Source organism: Crocodylus porosus, unplaced genomic scaffold (genome assembly GCF_001723895.1).
Source record: "Crocodylus porosus isolate Cpor-Errol unplaced genomic scaffold, CroPor_comp1, whole genome shotgun sequence".
In the NCBI taxonomy this organism is placed as follows: Eukaryota; Metazoa; Chordata; order Crocodylia; family Crocodylidae; genus Crocodylus; species Crocodylus porosus.
This window is the reverse complement of record NW_017728947.1, coordinates 54,464,580-54,481,766: the sequence shown is the minus strand read 5'-3', so window position 1 is coordinate 54,481,766 and position 17,187 is coordinate 54,464,580. Positions and strand designations below refer to the sequence as shown.

Below are 17,187 nucleotides of genomic sequence, written 5' to 3'. Positions count from 1 at the left end.
ATCCACTTTCCTCCCTTTCTTGAAGATAGGCACCACATTGGCCTTCTTCCAGTCTTTGGGCACTACACCAAGAGTGCCAGGAGTTCTCAAAGATCTGTGCCAGAGGCTGGGCTATGATGCTCGCCAGCTCCCTGAGTAGCCTGGAGTGTAGATCATCAGGGCCGGCTGACTTGAAGGTGTCCAGCCTCTCGAGGTGTTCCTTCACGAGGTCAGCATTGATGAAGGGCAGGGCATCTCCCTGTCCCGTAATGGGCATGGGTTTCCTGTGGGACTGATGAAAGACCGATGCAAAGTACCCATTTAATAGGTTGGCTTTTTCTTGGGCGTCAGTTGTTCCATCTGGTTTAGCAGGGGTCCAGTGTTGCCCTTGCTTTTTCTCTGGCTCCCCACGTATCTGAAAAAGGACTTTTTATTGTCCTTGATACTTGTAGCTAGTTGAAGTTCGATCACAGCCTTGGCTTTCCTGGTTTGCTCCCTGCAGGTCCAGAGCAGTGCAGAGTATTCCTTCTTGGAGTTGGATCCAGTTCTCCATCCTTTGTAGGTCTTTCTTTTTAGACACAGGAGGTCTGCTAGTTCCCTGCAGAGCCAAGGGGGCTGCTGAGCCCTTTTGCCGCCTTTCCTCTGAGACGGAATAGCCTGAGCTTGTGCATCGACGATCGCTCCCTCGAGCAACCATGCTTCCTGAACTCCCCTCCCCTTAGGGTCGTGGTCCCTTAGGGCCTCACCAACAGGCCTCCTGAGCTTGTCAGTCAGTTTTCCTAAAGTCAAGGACTTGTGTAATGCTGACTGACTTGCCAGCTTTAGGGCAGATGATGAAGATGATCAGTTCGTGGTCGCTGTCACCCAGCTTCCCATCTATCGTTAGGTCGCTGATTAGGTCGTCCCCAGTTGCCAGTACCAGATCAAGCAGCGCTTTACCTCTCATTGGCCTGTAGACTTCTTGAGTCAGATAGAGGTCATCCACGCATGAGAAGAACCTTTGCAACCTCTTGGATTTAGCTGAGTGCTCTTCCTATGAGATGTCTGGGTAGTTGAAGTCTCCCATGACAACCATACACCGGGAGCATGCGACTTCAGCCAATTCCCTGGCGAACTCCTGGTCAAACTCTTGACTTTGGGTGGGAGGTCTGTAGTAGACTCCCACCATTGTGTCCCCTGTGCCGTGTTCCCCATGGATTTTAACCCAGAGGGGCTTCAGCCATCCACCCCGGGCACCAATATCCCCTTGCAGGGACATGTAGCTCTCCTTGACATAGAGAGCTACACCTCTACCCCTTTTGTCTACTCGATCTCTCCTGTACAGGGTATAACCATCTATACCCGTGGTCCAGTCATGGGTGGAGTCCCACCAGGTCTCCTTTATCCCTATGACCTCATAATTATTTATGTTAAGCAGGAGGACAAGTTCCTCCTGCTTATTCCCCATGCTCCTGGAATTCGTGTACAGGCCGGCAGGTGTCCCCTTGGGAGCCCTTGCCTTGCCCACAGATTGGGACAAGGGTGGGCTTCCTTAAGTGCCCAGGCCCGCTGGCTTTGCAAGGGTTGCTCAGGCAGCCATCAGTGGCAGTAGTCCCCCCTTCCCCCAGCGGGCTTAGTTTAAAGCCCAATGGAGCAGGTCAGCCAGCCTGGCTGAGAAGAGCCTCTTCCCCAGTGGAGAGAGGTGGAGGCCGTCCCTTCCCAGCAGCTCACTGCCTCTGTCACCAAAGAGCAGGCTGTGGTCATGGAAGCTGAAGCCTTCCCAATAATGCCAGCAGTGCAGTCTTTAGTTCACTACCTGGATCCTCCTCTGCCTCCTCAGCCCATAGCCCAAGACTGGGAGGATCGAAGAAAACACCACCTGCACCCCCAGACCCTTTAGCCCATCTCCCAAATCCCTGTAGTGCCTCATGACCTGGCTGGGTGCCCACTGGATGAGGAGCATGGGATAGTGGTCAGTGGGCTGCAGGAGTTTAGGGATCTTCTCTTCAATATCTCGGATGCGGGCTCCTGGGAAGCAGCAGACTTCCTGGGATAAGGAGTCAGAGTGGCAGATTGCCCCCTCAGGCTGTAGTCTCCCATGACAAACACTTTGTGTTTTGTCTTGGGGAGAGCAGGGGCAGTAGCTATAGTAGAGCCTGTGTTGCCTGCGGGATGGTGAGTTCACCCTCTGCTTCCTCTGTAGGAGTGAGCGGCAGGAGCAAATGTCAGCTTGCCCAGTGGAAGAACTAGAAACAAACCCTTTTGCACCCTAGACTCACCTCTTGTATGTTACCATGGAAGGGGTGATCTGGGTATATGAGTATGCTGTTGAGTATACGGCTCAATACAGTATGATTATGAGCCAGCAGTGCGATTCTGTAGCCAGTAGGCCAAATAATACTCTGATATGCATCAATCAGTGCATCTCCAGCAAAGCCAAGGAGGTGATTCTTCCGCTGTACTCAGCATGGGTGAGAGTACAGCTGGAGTACTGCATCCAGTTCTGGACGCCACACTTTAACAAAGACATGGACAAGCTTGAGAGAGTCCAAAGAAGAGCCACCTGTATGATCTGAGTCTTACACAGCAAGTCATATTAGGAAAGGCTGAGGGATCTGGGACTCTTCAGTCTGAAGAAAAGAAGGCTGAGAGGGGACCTGGTAGCAGCTTACCGTTACACTGGGGGAGTACATCAAGGGGTTGGTGTGCAACTGTTCACCAGGGCACCCAAGGGGGAAAACTAGGAGTAATGGCCACAAACTCCTGGAAGACCATTTCAGGTTCAACATTAGGAAAAGCTTCTTCAGGGTCAGGATGCCCAGACTGTGGAATAAGTTCCTTCCAGAGGTGGTGCAATCACCTACTCTGGAAATCTTCAGGAGGAGACTAAACATGTACCTTGCTGGGGTCACATGACCCCCAGTAATCTTTCCTGCTTGGTGCGGGGGGGCTGGACCTGATTATCTTCCAAGGTCCCTTCTGGCCTTACAATCTATGAATTTATGGTTCCCATGGGTGCAACGGGTGTTTATCTGTGTGGAATGATTAACTCGCTATCCTCCATTTTTAGCTCCAAGCAGTATCCCACAAAACGTCCATGTCATCCAAGGAGAATCTAGCCTGATTTTGGAGTGGGAAGGAGTGGTGCCAGAAATAATGAAGGAAAATCTACTGGGATACAGACTAGAGTGGAGTCAAGACAATGTCACTCAGGTAACTGTTTGAGAAATAAATAGTGGAGAGACTAGCAGCTGACTTGTGACTGGGAGTGTTAAAATTGAGGTTTCTAGACCACCCTGTCTCTTATATTATTTTTCTCCCAGAGATTCATCAGGGCAGGGAGGGCGCATGAGGCAGTGCCAGCTGCTGTGGTGCTGATGATGGGGGGGGGGGGGCAAAAATAATTGTATGTCTCTGAGATCATGGGGCAAAAATAATTGTATGTCTCTGTCAGACACCATGTGGCAGCAGCTACTTTCATGTACTTCCCCAAAGGCAGCACCTAGGACCTCTGTCCTGGTCTCTCCTCCTTACCTCCCCATTATTTTTGCCCTTCCCTCCTCTTCAGCTATGCTACTTTCTCTACACAAGCAGTGGACTAGGTTTTCAGCTGGTGTAAACCAGAATTGCTCCCTGGATTTTTGCTGGGCCTACACAGATGGACACCACCTAAGGATCTGGCTTAATGTGTTTGGGCTCAGCCCTGTATTCTTTGCTCACCCCAAATTCCCAAATGATGTCCAAAAATAAATTGGTAAACAGAGTTGATTGAAATTAGTGGGAGTTCTTTGTGTGCAGACATGCTGTGTATGTGCATGTGAGGGAGAGAATAAACCAGGCTGGTGGCTGTATTAGAAGGCAGGTAGGTAAAGCACAATCCTTCAGACTGATTGCTTGCTCTTTTTAAGGTTGGTTGAAGTCTGATTCCCGCCCCCCAAAATCATTTGGATAGAATTACTATGTAGAGATGGTAGCATTTTTCCCTGAAGACCAGAATGGGAGAGGAACAGCAGCTGCCTGCTTCCCACTCCAGAATCCCCAGCATGAGAAACAGGCAGGGGGATTTGCCCCACTTCACTCTCCATTTGGCTCCCAGACATAGGGAACCAAGCAGAGGTAGTGGTACTGGGAACCCAATGCCTGCTTCTTGCGCCAGAGTCCCAGAGTAAGTAGCAGGTAGAGGGCTTTGCTGTGCTGTTTAGTCCTTCTGGGAACAGGAGGACTGCGTTACATCATGCTTTCCCCAGCTGGGATCACCCCAGTCTCAGGAAGGTGCAGGGGAAAAGGAGCGACTAGACTGAACACGTACTGCATCATCTCCCAGAATCGCTTCTACCAGTGGAAAATTTCCACTGTGATGAAAAGCTTCCACTGCTAGAATTGAACATTTGTACATGATTTAAATTAAAGCAGCCCCACTCTCCAATTTTTATACTGAGAGCCAAGTCTGTTCCCAGCTGCTCCCTGCCTCAGGGGAATACAGAAAAGATGAAAAACTACCTCTTCCCTCAAGTTCCTGCCCCAAAACACAGCTCAACCTGAGGGGAATATCTGGCCTCTTTATGATGTCAGATATTTTTCCCCCTAAATACCAGTGATTATCTAAACAATGTACGTTATGCTGCAAATTAAGTTCAGAAGAAAGCTTTAACATCTTGTATTTGTTTGATCCTTGGCAGTTCAAAGGGTCCCTGGTGAGGTGACAGGCTCTAGCAGGAGCATAATGTGCAGCAGACACTTAGGTGGTGCACATTAATGGCACCTGCCACTGCTGCCAGCCCAGTTGCTACAGCCACTGCAGATGTCCCAGCACCTGCCAGCATCCCTGCAGCTGACTAGAGCGTAGACCAGGGGCAGGCAAAGTGGCAGGCTCTATTGCTCAGGAACACCTTCCCATGTCACTGTGATAGGTTTCCATGGAGACCCCAGCAGTGGTGGCACCATGATGACTTGGGGCCAGGGTTTCCATGGAGACTGGCTCCAGCAGTGCTGGCAGGGCATGTAGCTGGGTGGGGAGCTGCTTTGGGGCTGGGATCTTGCAGCAGTGACAGTGGTCCAGAGCTGGGGCAGAGCTGCAGTCCTCTGCCTATGTGCCCTGGGCAGGGGTATGCAAAACGCCAGCCCCAGCCATGGGGCCGCTCGCCACTCTGCTGTACACCCTGCTAGTGCTGCTGGGACCCGGTCTCTGGAAACTTGCCCCTCACTGGCATGGTACCATCACTGCTAAGGTTGCCATGGAAACCAGCTGCAGCGGCGCAGACAGGGGCAGCTGGGGAATGGATCTGCCATTTTGCCTACCCCTCACATAGACCCTACCTATTGTCTGGGTTCCAGATTCAGCCTCCATTGCTTAGTTTTCATTGTTCCTGCTTTTGAAGTTTACATGATTTATGGTAGTTTTTCAACCCAAGCAGATACTTTTTCTTTAAGTTATATTTGTTTTGCCGGTAGCCCTATAATGGCAGACAAAGGGAGAGGAAAATGGAGCTATTTCTGCCCTCACATGCACCAGTCTTACCCCAGTAGAGTTCAGTTGCCTGGAGTGGGGCTCCTCCTGAACTGTATCAGTGAGCGTGGAAAAATGAGCCCAGTATTGGAAGCCAAATGGAGTCAGGTTTTCAAGTATCTGTTGTGGGGTGTGTGAAAAGGATCTTTTAAAATTATGGACAGTACCTTGTCATGTCTTTTTAAGCGAACCTTGAACATGAATGTTGTCCTGAAATTTGAGCAACATTAAAGTGCTTGAAACTGAAGAAGAAATTGTATATTTTAAAAGGGTAAAAACACATTTCTATAGCAACTTTCATGCAAAGATCCCAGATATTTAACTAAGCTACATGGTATTCTTATAGCTTAGGAAAATAAAGGCTCTTTCAGAGACAGCAAAAGGAAAATGTAGAAATAGAAGCCTAAGGTAATGATTCTCAATCAGGATGCAATGGCACCCCAGGGTGCCATGAGGTGACACAGTGCTATACAATATTGGCACTATTAGTTGTGCAGGCACCTATGCATGACTTTAGGGAGCAGCCCAGAAATTTCAAATAGGAACCTATAGTTCAAAAACCTTCTGACCTACTGTGATCTTTCAGAGTTGTTTACAACAGAATTTTTTAAATATTTCCCTGTGGTCAAAAGATGGGTCAAAAATATGAGTTGGCATTTTCCAAAGGGATCCTTGAGTCAAAAAAGGCCAATAGCTCTTGGCTTAAGCCAGGGGTAGGCAACATTTTCCAGCTGCAGATCAGAAAAATCCACCTGGGGCAGAAGAGGGCGGGACCCTGCCACAACTGGCATTCATCCCTGTGGCTGCACAAGGAGAACATTGGTAGAAGGCATCCCCAGCTGCCAAGTGTTGCCAAAGCCATGTGTACGTGGGCCTAATCTGGCCTGTGGGCCATAGGTTGTCAACCCCTGGCCTAAAGAAATGTGGCAGAACCAGAACTAGAACTCAGGAATCCTTATTCCCAGCCTTAACTCTAAACTCCGCACAGAATGCTCTGCTTTAATAAAAAACAGGATCATAAGAAAATAGGGCTGGAAGGGACCTCATGAAGTCATCTAATCCAGCCCTGTGTTCAAGCCAGGGTCATCCCTGGCTAAACCATTCCAGCCAAGTGTCTATCTAACTTGCTCTTAACAATTTCCAGAGATGGCAAGTCCAAAATAGGTTCCTCTGAGTATAGGTGACTACTTTTGTTTTCTGCTTTCAGGGAGAGATGATCGTGCAGGAGACAACAGCCAATCTTACAACATGGAATCCTCTAAAAGACCTCATCATCAGAGTGTGCATACTGAACTCAGCTGGGTGTGGACCCTGGAGTGACCCTCTAGTGGTTGCAGCTCAAGAGGTTTTAGGTGAGTAGCTGGATGATTTTGGTTTGTATTTGCTGATAACAAGCATAAGCTTTAAGATGGCGATAGTGGAATCTCATGGCCTGAATCTCTAATTGAGCAGAGCTGCTGTAGGTCCAGGGTATTTCATTTAAGCAAAACTGGACTTAAGGATTACTTAAAGCTGTGGCATAAGCAAAACAGCTCCCAGCTGTGCCACATCTTCTTTAACTGGTGCTGCGTGGGCAGCACAGGGAGGGAAAAGAGAGATGCAGAACGAGAGAGAAAGATGGGAGCCTGATGCTCCTTGCTTATGCCTTATCCATACACATCAGTAATGAATTCAGTTAAATCAGTGATGCCTTGTCTGGTTACCTTATTTGAGTTTAAAGTCATTCCTGAGCACTTTTACTTAAAAACAAAAGAATTCTCATGTAAACGGTTGTGTGGACACTGAATTCAAATCGGTTTAAGATCACACATTAATTTAAACTGTTGCAGTCCGGCATGTAGACAGTGGACATGGAAACAATTTACAAGGGGGTGAAAAGGGACTTACTTAGGCTTTACCACATGTCATCTTTTCCATAGTAGGTGCCCATGTACATGCTCTTACCCCTTCCTAAGTGAAAGCTAACTTGTAGTAACTTACCCTGGGGAACCAAGCAGTACTCAAGTGGCCAGCAGGAAGCTATTTTTGTCAGCTGGGGCTGGGGCCAGGATGGTGCTGTTGGTGGATGTGGAGCAGGAACAGATGAGAGCAGGACATGGGCTACCTCCAGGTAGGAGTAGGCAGGGCTTGGTCCCATGCAGAGCACTACACTGGCAGCCGTGGGCTGGATGTGGTTGGGGGAGAGGGCTGACCACACCTGCACCACATCGCTGGGGAAGCTCAGTTGCCTGTGCCTTCTGCCTTCCCCTGCCCCCTCCCCACCCCGCCACCTCCCTGCTGGCTCCCAGGGCCTCGTGCAAGGGCAGCCTCCCATACATATGCATACAACCCCCACCACACGCACGTGTCAACTTCCCCTATCCCCACACATGCAATATACAAGAGTAAGATGTTATTTTGAGCTATTATGCAATTGCTTCTATATATACACTACTCAAAAAACATAAATCAAGGTAAAAATTACTTTTTTAAATACAATTAAATATGTTATAGTAAGTGTTAGGTTTCTAGTGTAATTGTTTTGTCTATAATATGTTAACATTTATATTTTCTGAAAGATTTTGTGTGTGGCCCTCAACAGCTCACCAAAATTTAAGTGTCCCGTCAGCCGAAATAATTGCCCACCCTTGCTCTAAGTTAAGCCATTACAACTCTGAATGTAGACAGGCCTTCTATACTGGTATAAATGTGGGACAAAATCATTGCTGCAGGGGAGCAGATCAATAACTGGCATAAATCAGCATGTCAATGGTATAAAGCAAAACTGTCTGTATGGTGGCCCATGGACTCCATGTGACCCATGCAGCTGTTTCAGTGAAGGGTTAAGTTGTGCCTTATCAGCACAACCACTGGATCCACTGCACTGGCTCAGCTCCAGAACCCAGGGGTGAATGCTGCCTTCACTCATCCACACACACCTTTTCCCACCACCAAATTCAGGATCTTGACTCTCTCCTCTGGTGACTCAGATTGGCATCACAGGAAATGGAGGGGTGAGCAGCAGTGGCATTCACCTTCTCCATTCCAGGGTCACACCAATGTAGTAGCTCCAGCAGTTGTGCTGACAGGCTGCTGCCCTGCAGTCTGGATTTGATCTGTGGGGCCAAATAAGTTGGGCAGCCTAGTGTACATCTATGCCAGTTTGCCACATCCTTGGCTGGTATACTGTGAAATTACAGGGTGTAAGTACAGAATAGACCTAACCACAGGGCTTTCCATTGTCTTCCATCTCATCCAGTCCTTTACCTTTACACAAAGAGGTATTGCTCTTAACAGGGGAAACCTGACCCAGTGAGATGAGAAGGGCTGACCAGTGTAGGTTCTGCTTTGAAAATATTCTTCACCCACATCAGACTGTAAATCACTGTTCAAGATGCAAAGCAGTGGGCCAACGGGCCTATTCTGAACAGTGATGTCTAAGGTTGTTGGGGGTTTTTTTGTTTAAGAGAGAACAAAAAAGAGCTTTGTTTTTTACTGGCTTCAGTCATCTCCTGCACGGTGCTTCACTATTGTTTGTTTTGTTTGCTTTAAATAGATTTCAACACCCCCCCCCCCAATTTTAAAATAAAATCTTGACTGGTTATAATTCAAAATGTGTTGTGTCAATCTGGTGATCACAAAAGTGAAGGAATAACAACATCTGAGACCCATCCTGAACTTTGAGGGAAGTTGTATCCCTTCTTACAGCCATTTCATTATGAATGCGATGGTCCTTCATGCCCAAAGAGATGTGGTCAGTGTCACAGGATGACAAAGAGGTCGGTGTCACAGGTCATCTATACCTTCATTATAGGTCTTGAGTTGGAATGAAGTTAGGTGCAGGTTCTGCTCTGGCTCTTCACTGCAGGTTGTGGGTGACATTGCCCTCAAGTCAGTCATTTTACCTTTACTATTTGCACAAGTTTTTTCCATAACACTGGAGGAGAAAAAATTACCCTAAAGGCCTGGAAAATGTTACTGAAATTCAACAAAATTGGCAGCAGCCACCGGTGTGGTGCCTGAAGCAATGTTTAGGTGCTTCTTAATTGACAGACTGCCAGTTGATGGCTTCCTTTTGAAATGGACTAAGATAACCCTAAAAGAACCCAGCATTAATTTAGTTTGATTTCAAAAACTGCTTTACGATAAAATTCTGACGTGATCTATGCTTTGGCCAAGGGTTGGCCCACAGCAAGCACAAGCAGCCATGGATATTAGCACCCGGAAATACAACTTTGTTATGGAAATACTAATAGGTCCTAAAACAGAGTTGCAAAAATAATCAACCTCTGGTCCCAGCCTGTATCTGGTGGAAAAGTTGCTTATTTTCCAAAAATAGCAAATTACCCCTGGGCAGACTTTGCACAGCCAGGAGTGGTTTATGACTGTCTCCCAGTACAGCAATAGAGATACCCAAGCTTATGTAAATGGTAAGTTGTTACTGCAGAGAGGCAACTTAAGCTCTGCTTTGTTCACGTGGGAAACACGAAAAGGAAGCTTACAAGAACTGGAAACTTGGACAAATGAGTAGGAAGGAATATAAGGGTATTGTTCAGGTATGCAGGGATGAAATCAGGAAGGCCAAAGTTGCAGCTACCAAGTGACGTGAAGGATAACATGAAGGGTTTTTACAAGTATGTTAGCAGCAAGAGGAAGGTCAGGGAAAGTGTTGGGTCCCTTACTGAATCGGGGAGGCAATCTAGTGACAAAAAAAGCTGCCATGCTTGCTCAGTGCCTTTTTTATTTTAGCCTTCACAGGTAAGGTTAGTTCCCAGACTACTGCACCTGGAAGCACAGTTTGGGAAGGAGGTAAGCAGGCTACAGTGGTGAAAACAGGTTAGGGACTATTTAAAGCTAGACACATATAAGTCCATGGAGCTGGACACAATGCACCTGAGGGTGCTCAGGGAGTTGGCTGATGTGATTGCAGAACTGCAGACTTATTTTTGAAGACTCGTGGTGATTGGAAGAGGTCCCAGAAGATTGGAAAAGGGCAAATATAGTGGCCATTTTAAGAAAGGGAAGGAGGAGGATCCAGGAAACTACAGGCTGGTCAGCCTCACCTCAGTCCCTGGAAAAAAACTTGGAGCAGGTCCTCAAGAAATCCATTTCCAAATATTTGGAGAAGGTGATTAGGAACAGCCTGCATGGATTCACCAAGGGCAAGTCTTGCCTGACCAACCTGGTTACCTTCTATGATGAGATGACTGGCTCTGTGGATTTGGGGAGATGAGTGGACATGATATACCTTGACTTCAGCAAGGCTTTTTATAGTTTCCCACAATATTCTCGTAAGGAAGCTCAGGAAGTACAGGATGGATAAATAGACTGTAAGGTAGATTTAAAAAAAAAACAACAACAACAAACAAAAAACTGGCTGAATTGTCAGGCTCATAGAATCATAGAAATTGGGTTGGAAGGGACCTTGTAGATCTTCCAGTCTGACCCCCTGCCTGAGCAGGAGAAAAAACTGGGCTCAAATGATCCCAGCTAGGTAGGCATCAAGCCTCCTCTTAAAGACCCCCCCCGGGTAGGAGCCAGCACCGTTTCTCTTGGAAGTTGGTTCCAGATCCTAGCCTCCCTGACAGTGAAGTAGTTTTACGGATGTCTAATCTAAACCTCCTCTCCAACAACTTGTGGCCATTATTCCTTGTTATGCCAGGGGGCGCTAGGGGAAACAAGGTCTCTCCCAAACCCTTCTGGTCCTCGCTAGTGAGTTTATAGACGGTCTTCTTTTGTGAAGGCTGAACAGGTTCAGGTCCCGCAGTCTCTCATTGTAGGGTCTGCCCTGTAGTCCCCGGATCATACGGGTGGCCCTCCTCTGGACCCTCTCAGTGTTGTCCACATCCCTCCTGAAGTGCGGCGCACAGAACTGGACACAGTACTCCAGCTGTGGCCTGACCAGTGTCGCATAGAGGGGGAGGATCACGTCCTTGGCCCTACTTGAGATGCACCTGTGGATGCACGACAAGCCCTGCCAACCGTGACCTCGCATTGTCGGCCCATGTTCATCTTGGAGTCAACAATGACTACAAGATCCCTTTCTGCTTCTGTGCTCTCAAGAAGGGAGTTTCCCATTCTATAAGTGTGCTGCTGGTTCCTGCTGCCCAAGTGCAGCACCCTGCACTTGTCAGTATTGAAGCGCATCCTGTTTTTGTTAGCCCACCCCTGTAACCTGTCCAGGTCTTGCTGCAGTCTTTCCCTCCCTACTAGTGTGCTCACCTAACCCCAAATTTTGGTATCATCAGCAAATTTAAAAAGGTTGCTTTTCACCCCGTCATCCAAATTGCTGATAAAGAACTTGAACAGCGTGGGCCCAAGGACCGAGCCCTGGAAGACTCCGCTGCCCACTTCCCCCCAGGTCAAATATGTCCCATCCGCCACCCCCCTCTGAGTATGACCCTTCAGTCAATCTGCAATCCATCTGACTGTGTAGGCATCAATGCCACAGTCGCCCAATTTTTTTAATGAGGATGTGGTGGGAGACAGCGTCAAAGGCCTTGCTGAAGTCTAGAAAGACTACGTCCACGGCGACACCTGCATCCAATGCTTTTGTGATCTGATCATAAAAGGCAATCAGGTTGGTCTGACATGACCTGCCCCTAATGAAACCATGCTGGTTGCCCTTGAACATCATCTCTGAGGCCGGCCGATCGCAGAAGTGCTCCTCGATGATCTTCTCAAAGAGATTCCCTAGGACTGAGGTAAGACTGATGGGTCTATAGTTGCCCGGGTCCTCCCTCCTCCCTTTTTTAAAGATGGGGACCACAATGGCTATCTTCCAATCATCTGGCACCTGGCCCGAGCACCATGAGCGCTCGTAAAGCCGTGCCAAGGGCCCTGCAATAACCCCTGCTAGCTCCCTCGACACCCTGGTGTGGAGAGCATCTGGACCCACTGATTTGAACACATCCAGGCTCGAAGGGCAGTAATCAATAGCTTGATGTCTAGTTGGAAGCCAGTACCAAGTGGAATGCCCCAGGGGTTGGTTCTGGGGCTGATTTTGTTCCATATTCTCATCAACCACTTGAGAGAGAGTACATCCTTAGCAAGTTTTCAGGTGTCACCAAGATGGGGGGCAGGGGGGAGGAGTAGTAGATATGCTGGAGGATATGGCTAGGATTCAGAAAGATGTAGAAAAATTGGAGGGTTGGACCAAAAAGAATCTCATTAGATTCAGCAAGGACAAGTACAAAGGCATTTAGGCCAGAACAATCCCACACACTGGTACAGGCTGGGGACCTACTGGCTAAGCAACAGCTCTTCAGAAAAGGACCTCGGGGTTGCAGTGGACAATAAGCTGAAAATGAGCCAACAGTGTGCCCTTGTTGCCGAGAAGGCTAACAGGATACCAGGCTGCATTAGTAGGAGTATTGCCAGCAGATCAAGGGAATATTATTCCCATCTATTCAGCACTAGTGAGACCACATCTGGAGCACTGTGTACAGTTTGGGCTCCCAGTACAGAAAGGATGTGGACAAATTGGAGAGAGCCCAGCAGAGGGCAGTGAAAATAGTGGGGGGGATGGGGAATATGGCTTCTGAGGAGAGGCTGAGGGAAGTGGGCTTGTTTAGTCTAGAGAAGAGAAGACTGAATTTAATAGCAGCCTTTAGCTATCCTGAAGTGGGGTTCGAAAGAGGATGGAGCTAGACTGTTCTCAGTGGTGGCAGTTGACAAAATGAGCAATGATCTCAAGTTCCAGCAAGGAAAGTTTAGATTCAACGTTAAGAAAACCTTTCACACTAAGAGGGGGTAGTAAAGCATTGGAACAGGCTACCTAGACAATTTGCGGAACCTCCATCCTTGAAGGTTTTAAAGACCCAGCTAGACAAAGCTTTGGGTGGGATGATCTAGTAAAGGATGGTCCTGCTTTGAGCAGGGGATTGGACTAGAAGACCTCCAAAGGTCCCTTCCACACCCTACTTCTTTATGATTCTATGCAACTCTTTCACTGACAGGGGAAGCAGGCACAAAGAATGCATAATGCTTTAAGAGGCACCCGTGATAGTGGCCTGTGCCCTGCACTTTAAGGACACAAGTTGAATGAGCTAATAGGTTTCTCTGACTCATAATGTTTATGATCATGTGCTGAACAGGGTTCAGAGGATGCACTCCTTGTAGGTTCTCAGGATGAAAGAACTGTTAAGTTAATATAAACTAGTGCTTTCACAATGCCAGAGTTCCCTCAAATGCTCCTATAAGCACATGTATAATATTGCCTTCTGTTTGCCTTGCACAGCATTTCTTCAGGCATGTTCTAGAGAGAGATGGTGGGGGGAGAGGCAACTTTTGAGGACCTAACTTATTCGACTTCAGTGTTTCTCTCTAGTTATGTGGGAAGTAGGGATCTAAATAGGCAGGTTCTTTGACTGGTTGGCTGTTCCTCTTCCCATGACCCCTAAGCCTATATAGGTACCTTGTGTAGATTGACATTGTTTGAATTGGGAGTGGGTAGAGCTAAGGGGGATGGTCATAGCTTACAGTAGTGTTTCCCTTCCATCTTTCAGAGTGGTCAGATTGAGCTGCTGGGTGGTGGTTCCCTGTTTCTACACATCTCTGATGGTCCCATTAGTTTCTACAAGATTTCAGCTTTTTAAAGCAAGAAAGATTAGTTTCCTGCCCTTCTGATTTGCGAAAAAGATCCTGTCTGAATGTGACGCAAATCTCTTCAAACAGAGACTGAAACAATAGCTTGGAGAAAGATTGGTCTCAATGGGGCCTTATCTCTAGGTTTTAGGGTTGGCCATTTGCATCAGCACCATTAACTGTTTCCCCTTCTGATCATTTGGCAGGGACATCCAGCTTCTCTGAAGACTCGTGAACAGAGCTAGAGAGAGAGACTTTTTTTGCTGCTGTATTTATAAATCTCTAATCCCTCTTCATCCTCTCTCAAAGAGCAGATTCATTAGGGAGCTAATAAGGAAAAGGGTGCCTAGAGACTGGTGTAGATGGTCTGGCAGAAACCAGGGTAAATTTGCACTTGCATAGACTAAAAAAATGGGAAATGCATAAGCTTTTGTAAGCAGCACACGTGAGTCATCAGATGCTGAATGGTCTAAATAACGTCACAAAATATGGGTGCTGGTAAATGGGCACTAAAGTTCTAACTAAAACTAAATGCTTTTTAACAAGAGGATGACTATTAGCCCATATCCGTTATTTATTCCAACTCGGGAGTTGATATTTCTCCTTTAATTTGCCCCTGTTTAGTAGATTATCAATTCTTCTTTCTATTAAAAAAATCTCATGAATCTCAGAGACATACAATTCAAATGGTATGAAGGGTCCAGAAATGTATTCATCAAGCAAGGCTCCACCAGCAACAATACCAGACTCTTCCCTCAACTTCTGTCTGAGACCCCAAAGACAGGTTCCTCTGGTTCTCAGCCCCTTGGATTGCCCTCTCTTCCTATCTGGAAGACGGGTATGATTAGTTGCCAGTAAACACAGAATTTGCAAAAGGCTAAAAGGGAGTAGGGCTTTACATGTCGTCTTCTCCACAGTAGCTGCCTATGTGCATGGTCTTGCCCCTAGTTAAGTGAAAGCTAACTTGCAGTAATTTATCCTTCACTCACTGTGGGATAAACATCAGGCCTGTGCAAAGTGGCAAGTATTTGATTTGGATTTGTCCTATTTGGAGGAACAGTGATTCGAAATACTGTCCCGATTTTCAATTTGGCCAAATCGGATCCGAAGATTCGGCATCGCTTCAGAGATTCGGCCATAGGTTAAACAGGCACAAGTCCTCAACCCTGGACACCAGCTGCTTCCAGCTGGTAAGTCTGTAGTGGTAGGCAGAGCAGATTCATTAGGGAGCTAATAAGGAGAGCATGGGGGGGAGGGGGGCAGCAGATCAACACCCCCACAGTGAGGGAGGGATTGGGGCTGGGGCTAGAACCTGGGCTGGGGCAAGCGCTGCCCAGGGAAGGGGTGGGGTGGCTTGTCTGGGAGCTGCTTGTGTGGTGGCTTGTCCCGTGGCTCTCGCCGCTGCTCCTGCCACCAGTTTGGGAGGGCATGGGGCAGGGGCGTGTGCCCCAGGATCTGTGCAGGGTGGGCAGGGCCAGGGCTGCCCTGGGCAAAAAGCAGAAGGCGCTGGGAGTGGGGGCTATGCCCCCCCACACAGCTCGCCCAGCTGGTGTGGGGCCAGTGCAAGACTGAGCCCCTGTGCTGCCTCCAGATCAGCAGTGGCTTCACCCTGGCTGAGTGAGTGGCTGCAGGGCATGCGGGGTGGAGGAGGGAGCTATGGGGGGCTGCAGTGACTTTTTGGGTAGCACATGCCCCCCCCCCCCCCCCCCCCCCCCATGCCCTGCTGCCACTCGCCCAACCGGGAAGAAGCTGCTGCTCACGCACAGGGCACAGGGAGGCTGGGCCGGCTCCCACCGTTGCACACCACTTGTCCGGAGGCAGCATAATGGTATAGCCCCTGCTCCCAGTGCCTTCCGTCTTTTGCCTGGCGCAGCCCCTGCCCACCCCATGCAGATCTTGGTGCATGCCCCTGCCCCATGCCCTCCCAGACCAGTGGCAAGAGCCTCTGGACAAGCTGCCACACAAGCAGCTCCCAGACTGGTGGCACACAGCAGCATGACCCGCCCCACCCCCTCCCTGGGCAGCCCTTGCCGCAGCCCAGGTCCCAGCCCCAATCCCTCCCTCACTGTGGGGGCATTGATCTGTCCCCCCTCACACCCCTTCTATCTGCCACTCAGCCCACCACAGCAGACTTACCAGCTGAGGCAGCTGTCTCCAACATTGAGGACTGCTGCCTGTTTAGTCCATGATCAAATGTCTGAAGTGGCACCGAAAGTTTTCAGAATTGATTTGGAGGCTTTCGATTTCAATTTGGACCTTCTTAATGGGTCTCTGGATTCAGGGATTCAGCCGTGGAATTGGGCCGAATCTCTTCCAAATGTAATCGGCTACTGAAGCTTCGCACAGCCCTAATAAACATTTCATATGTTCAACTTAACATTTGCTAAGTGTAGTTAAAATGTGAGCATATATTTTCAAGCAGCTTAGCCTGTGTTAAGTGCCCTCTTGGCAGTTGCAAAGTTGTTCCCTTTCAGGCAAGTCTTATTCCTTATGTATTGACTGTAAACGTTACATCTATCTGCATCCCTAAAACATTTTAAACATTGTTTAAACTGTGAATGCCCAGATGTACAAGCCAATTTAGAATGTTTTAAACCTCCTTAAACAGTTCAAAAGTATACCTAGATAGTCGGGTATTATTTGAAATGGTCCTTCTTGAACCTGTTCAGTGTTACATGCAGACACCAAGCTATTTGGGACTAGTGTCTGGTCAGTCCTCCAGGCATCCCATACTGCACTGCTCTTCCGCCAGCCCCACCTACTGCATGGAAACGGGCTATTCAGGTTGGGGTAGCGGAGTTTTTGCTGTGTACCAATATTGCTTGCACTTGACCCAGTCTGCCATCCCTGGCTCATTTTTGGGTTGGGGATAGGGGGTCAGATACATGGGGAGTACCCTGCTTTTAGGTTTCTGGGGTGCTGGTGCTCTAGGAGAGTTGCCCAGTGTTACTGCAGCTTTTAAAAAGCATTTTTGACCAAGTTACTGGCCAGTTTCATTCAATTTCTGGCAACCGATAGATCTTGGGCAACCCCTGGGAACCCAGAAGCAGGGATACCCCCTCTGCCTACCCCTCTTCCCCTCCCAATTAGCCTGGGGTGCTTCAAAGCCTGTCCAGTTGCAACAAATGGAATGAAATTGATAAGTGGCTTGGAGAAAA

The 17,187-nt window shown here is 48.2% G+C and overlaps 1 protein-coding gene across 2 annotated transcripts in view; it reads left to right on the top strand.

The window, feature by feature from the left end:
* Nucleotides 1–17,187, top strand: part of TYRO3 (TYRO3 protein tyrosine kinase) — a 70,444-nt gene that overhangs the window by 22,715 nt on the left and 30,542 nt on the right. For both annotated transcript variants that reach the window (XM_019551850.1, XM_019551852.1), the window contains 2 exons: nt 3,029–3,171; nt 6,672–6,816. In XM_019551850.1, coding sequence (XP_019407395.1) covers nt 3,029–3,171; nt 6,672–6,816 — 288 coding nt within the window. The remainder of the gene's footprint in view (nt 1–3,028; nt 3,172–6,671; nt 6,817–17,187) is intronic.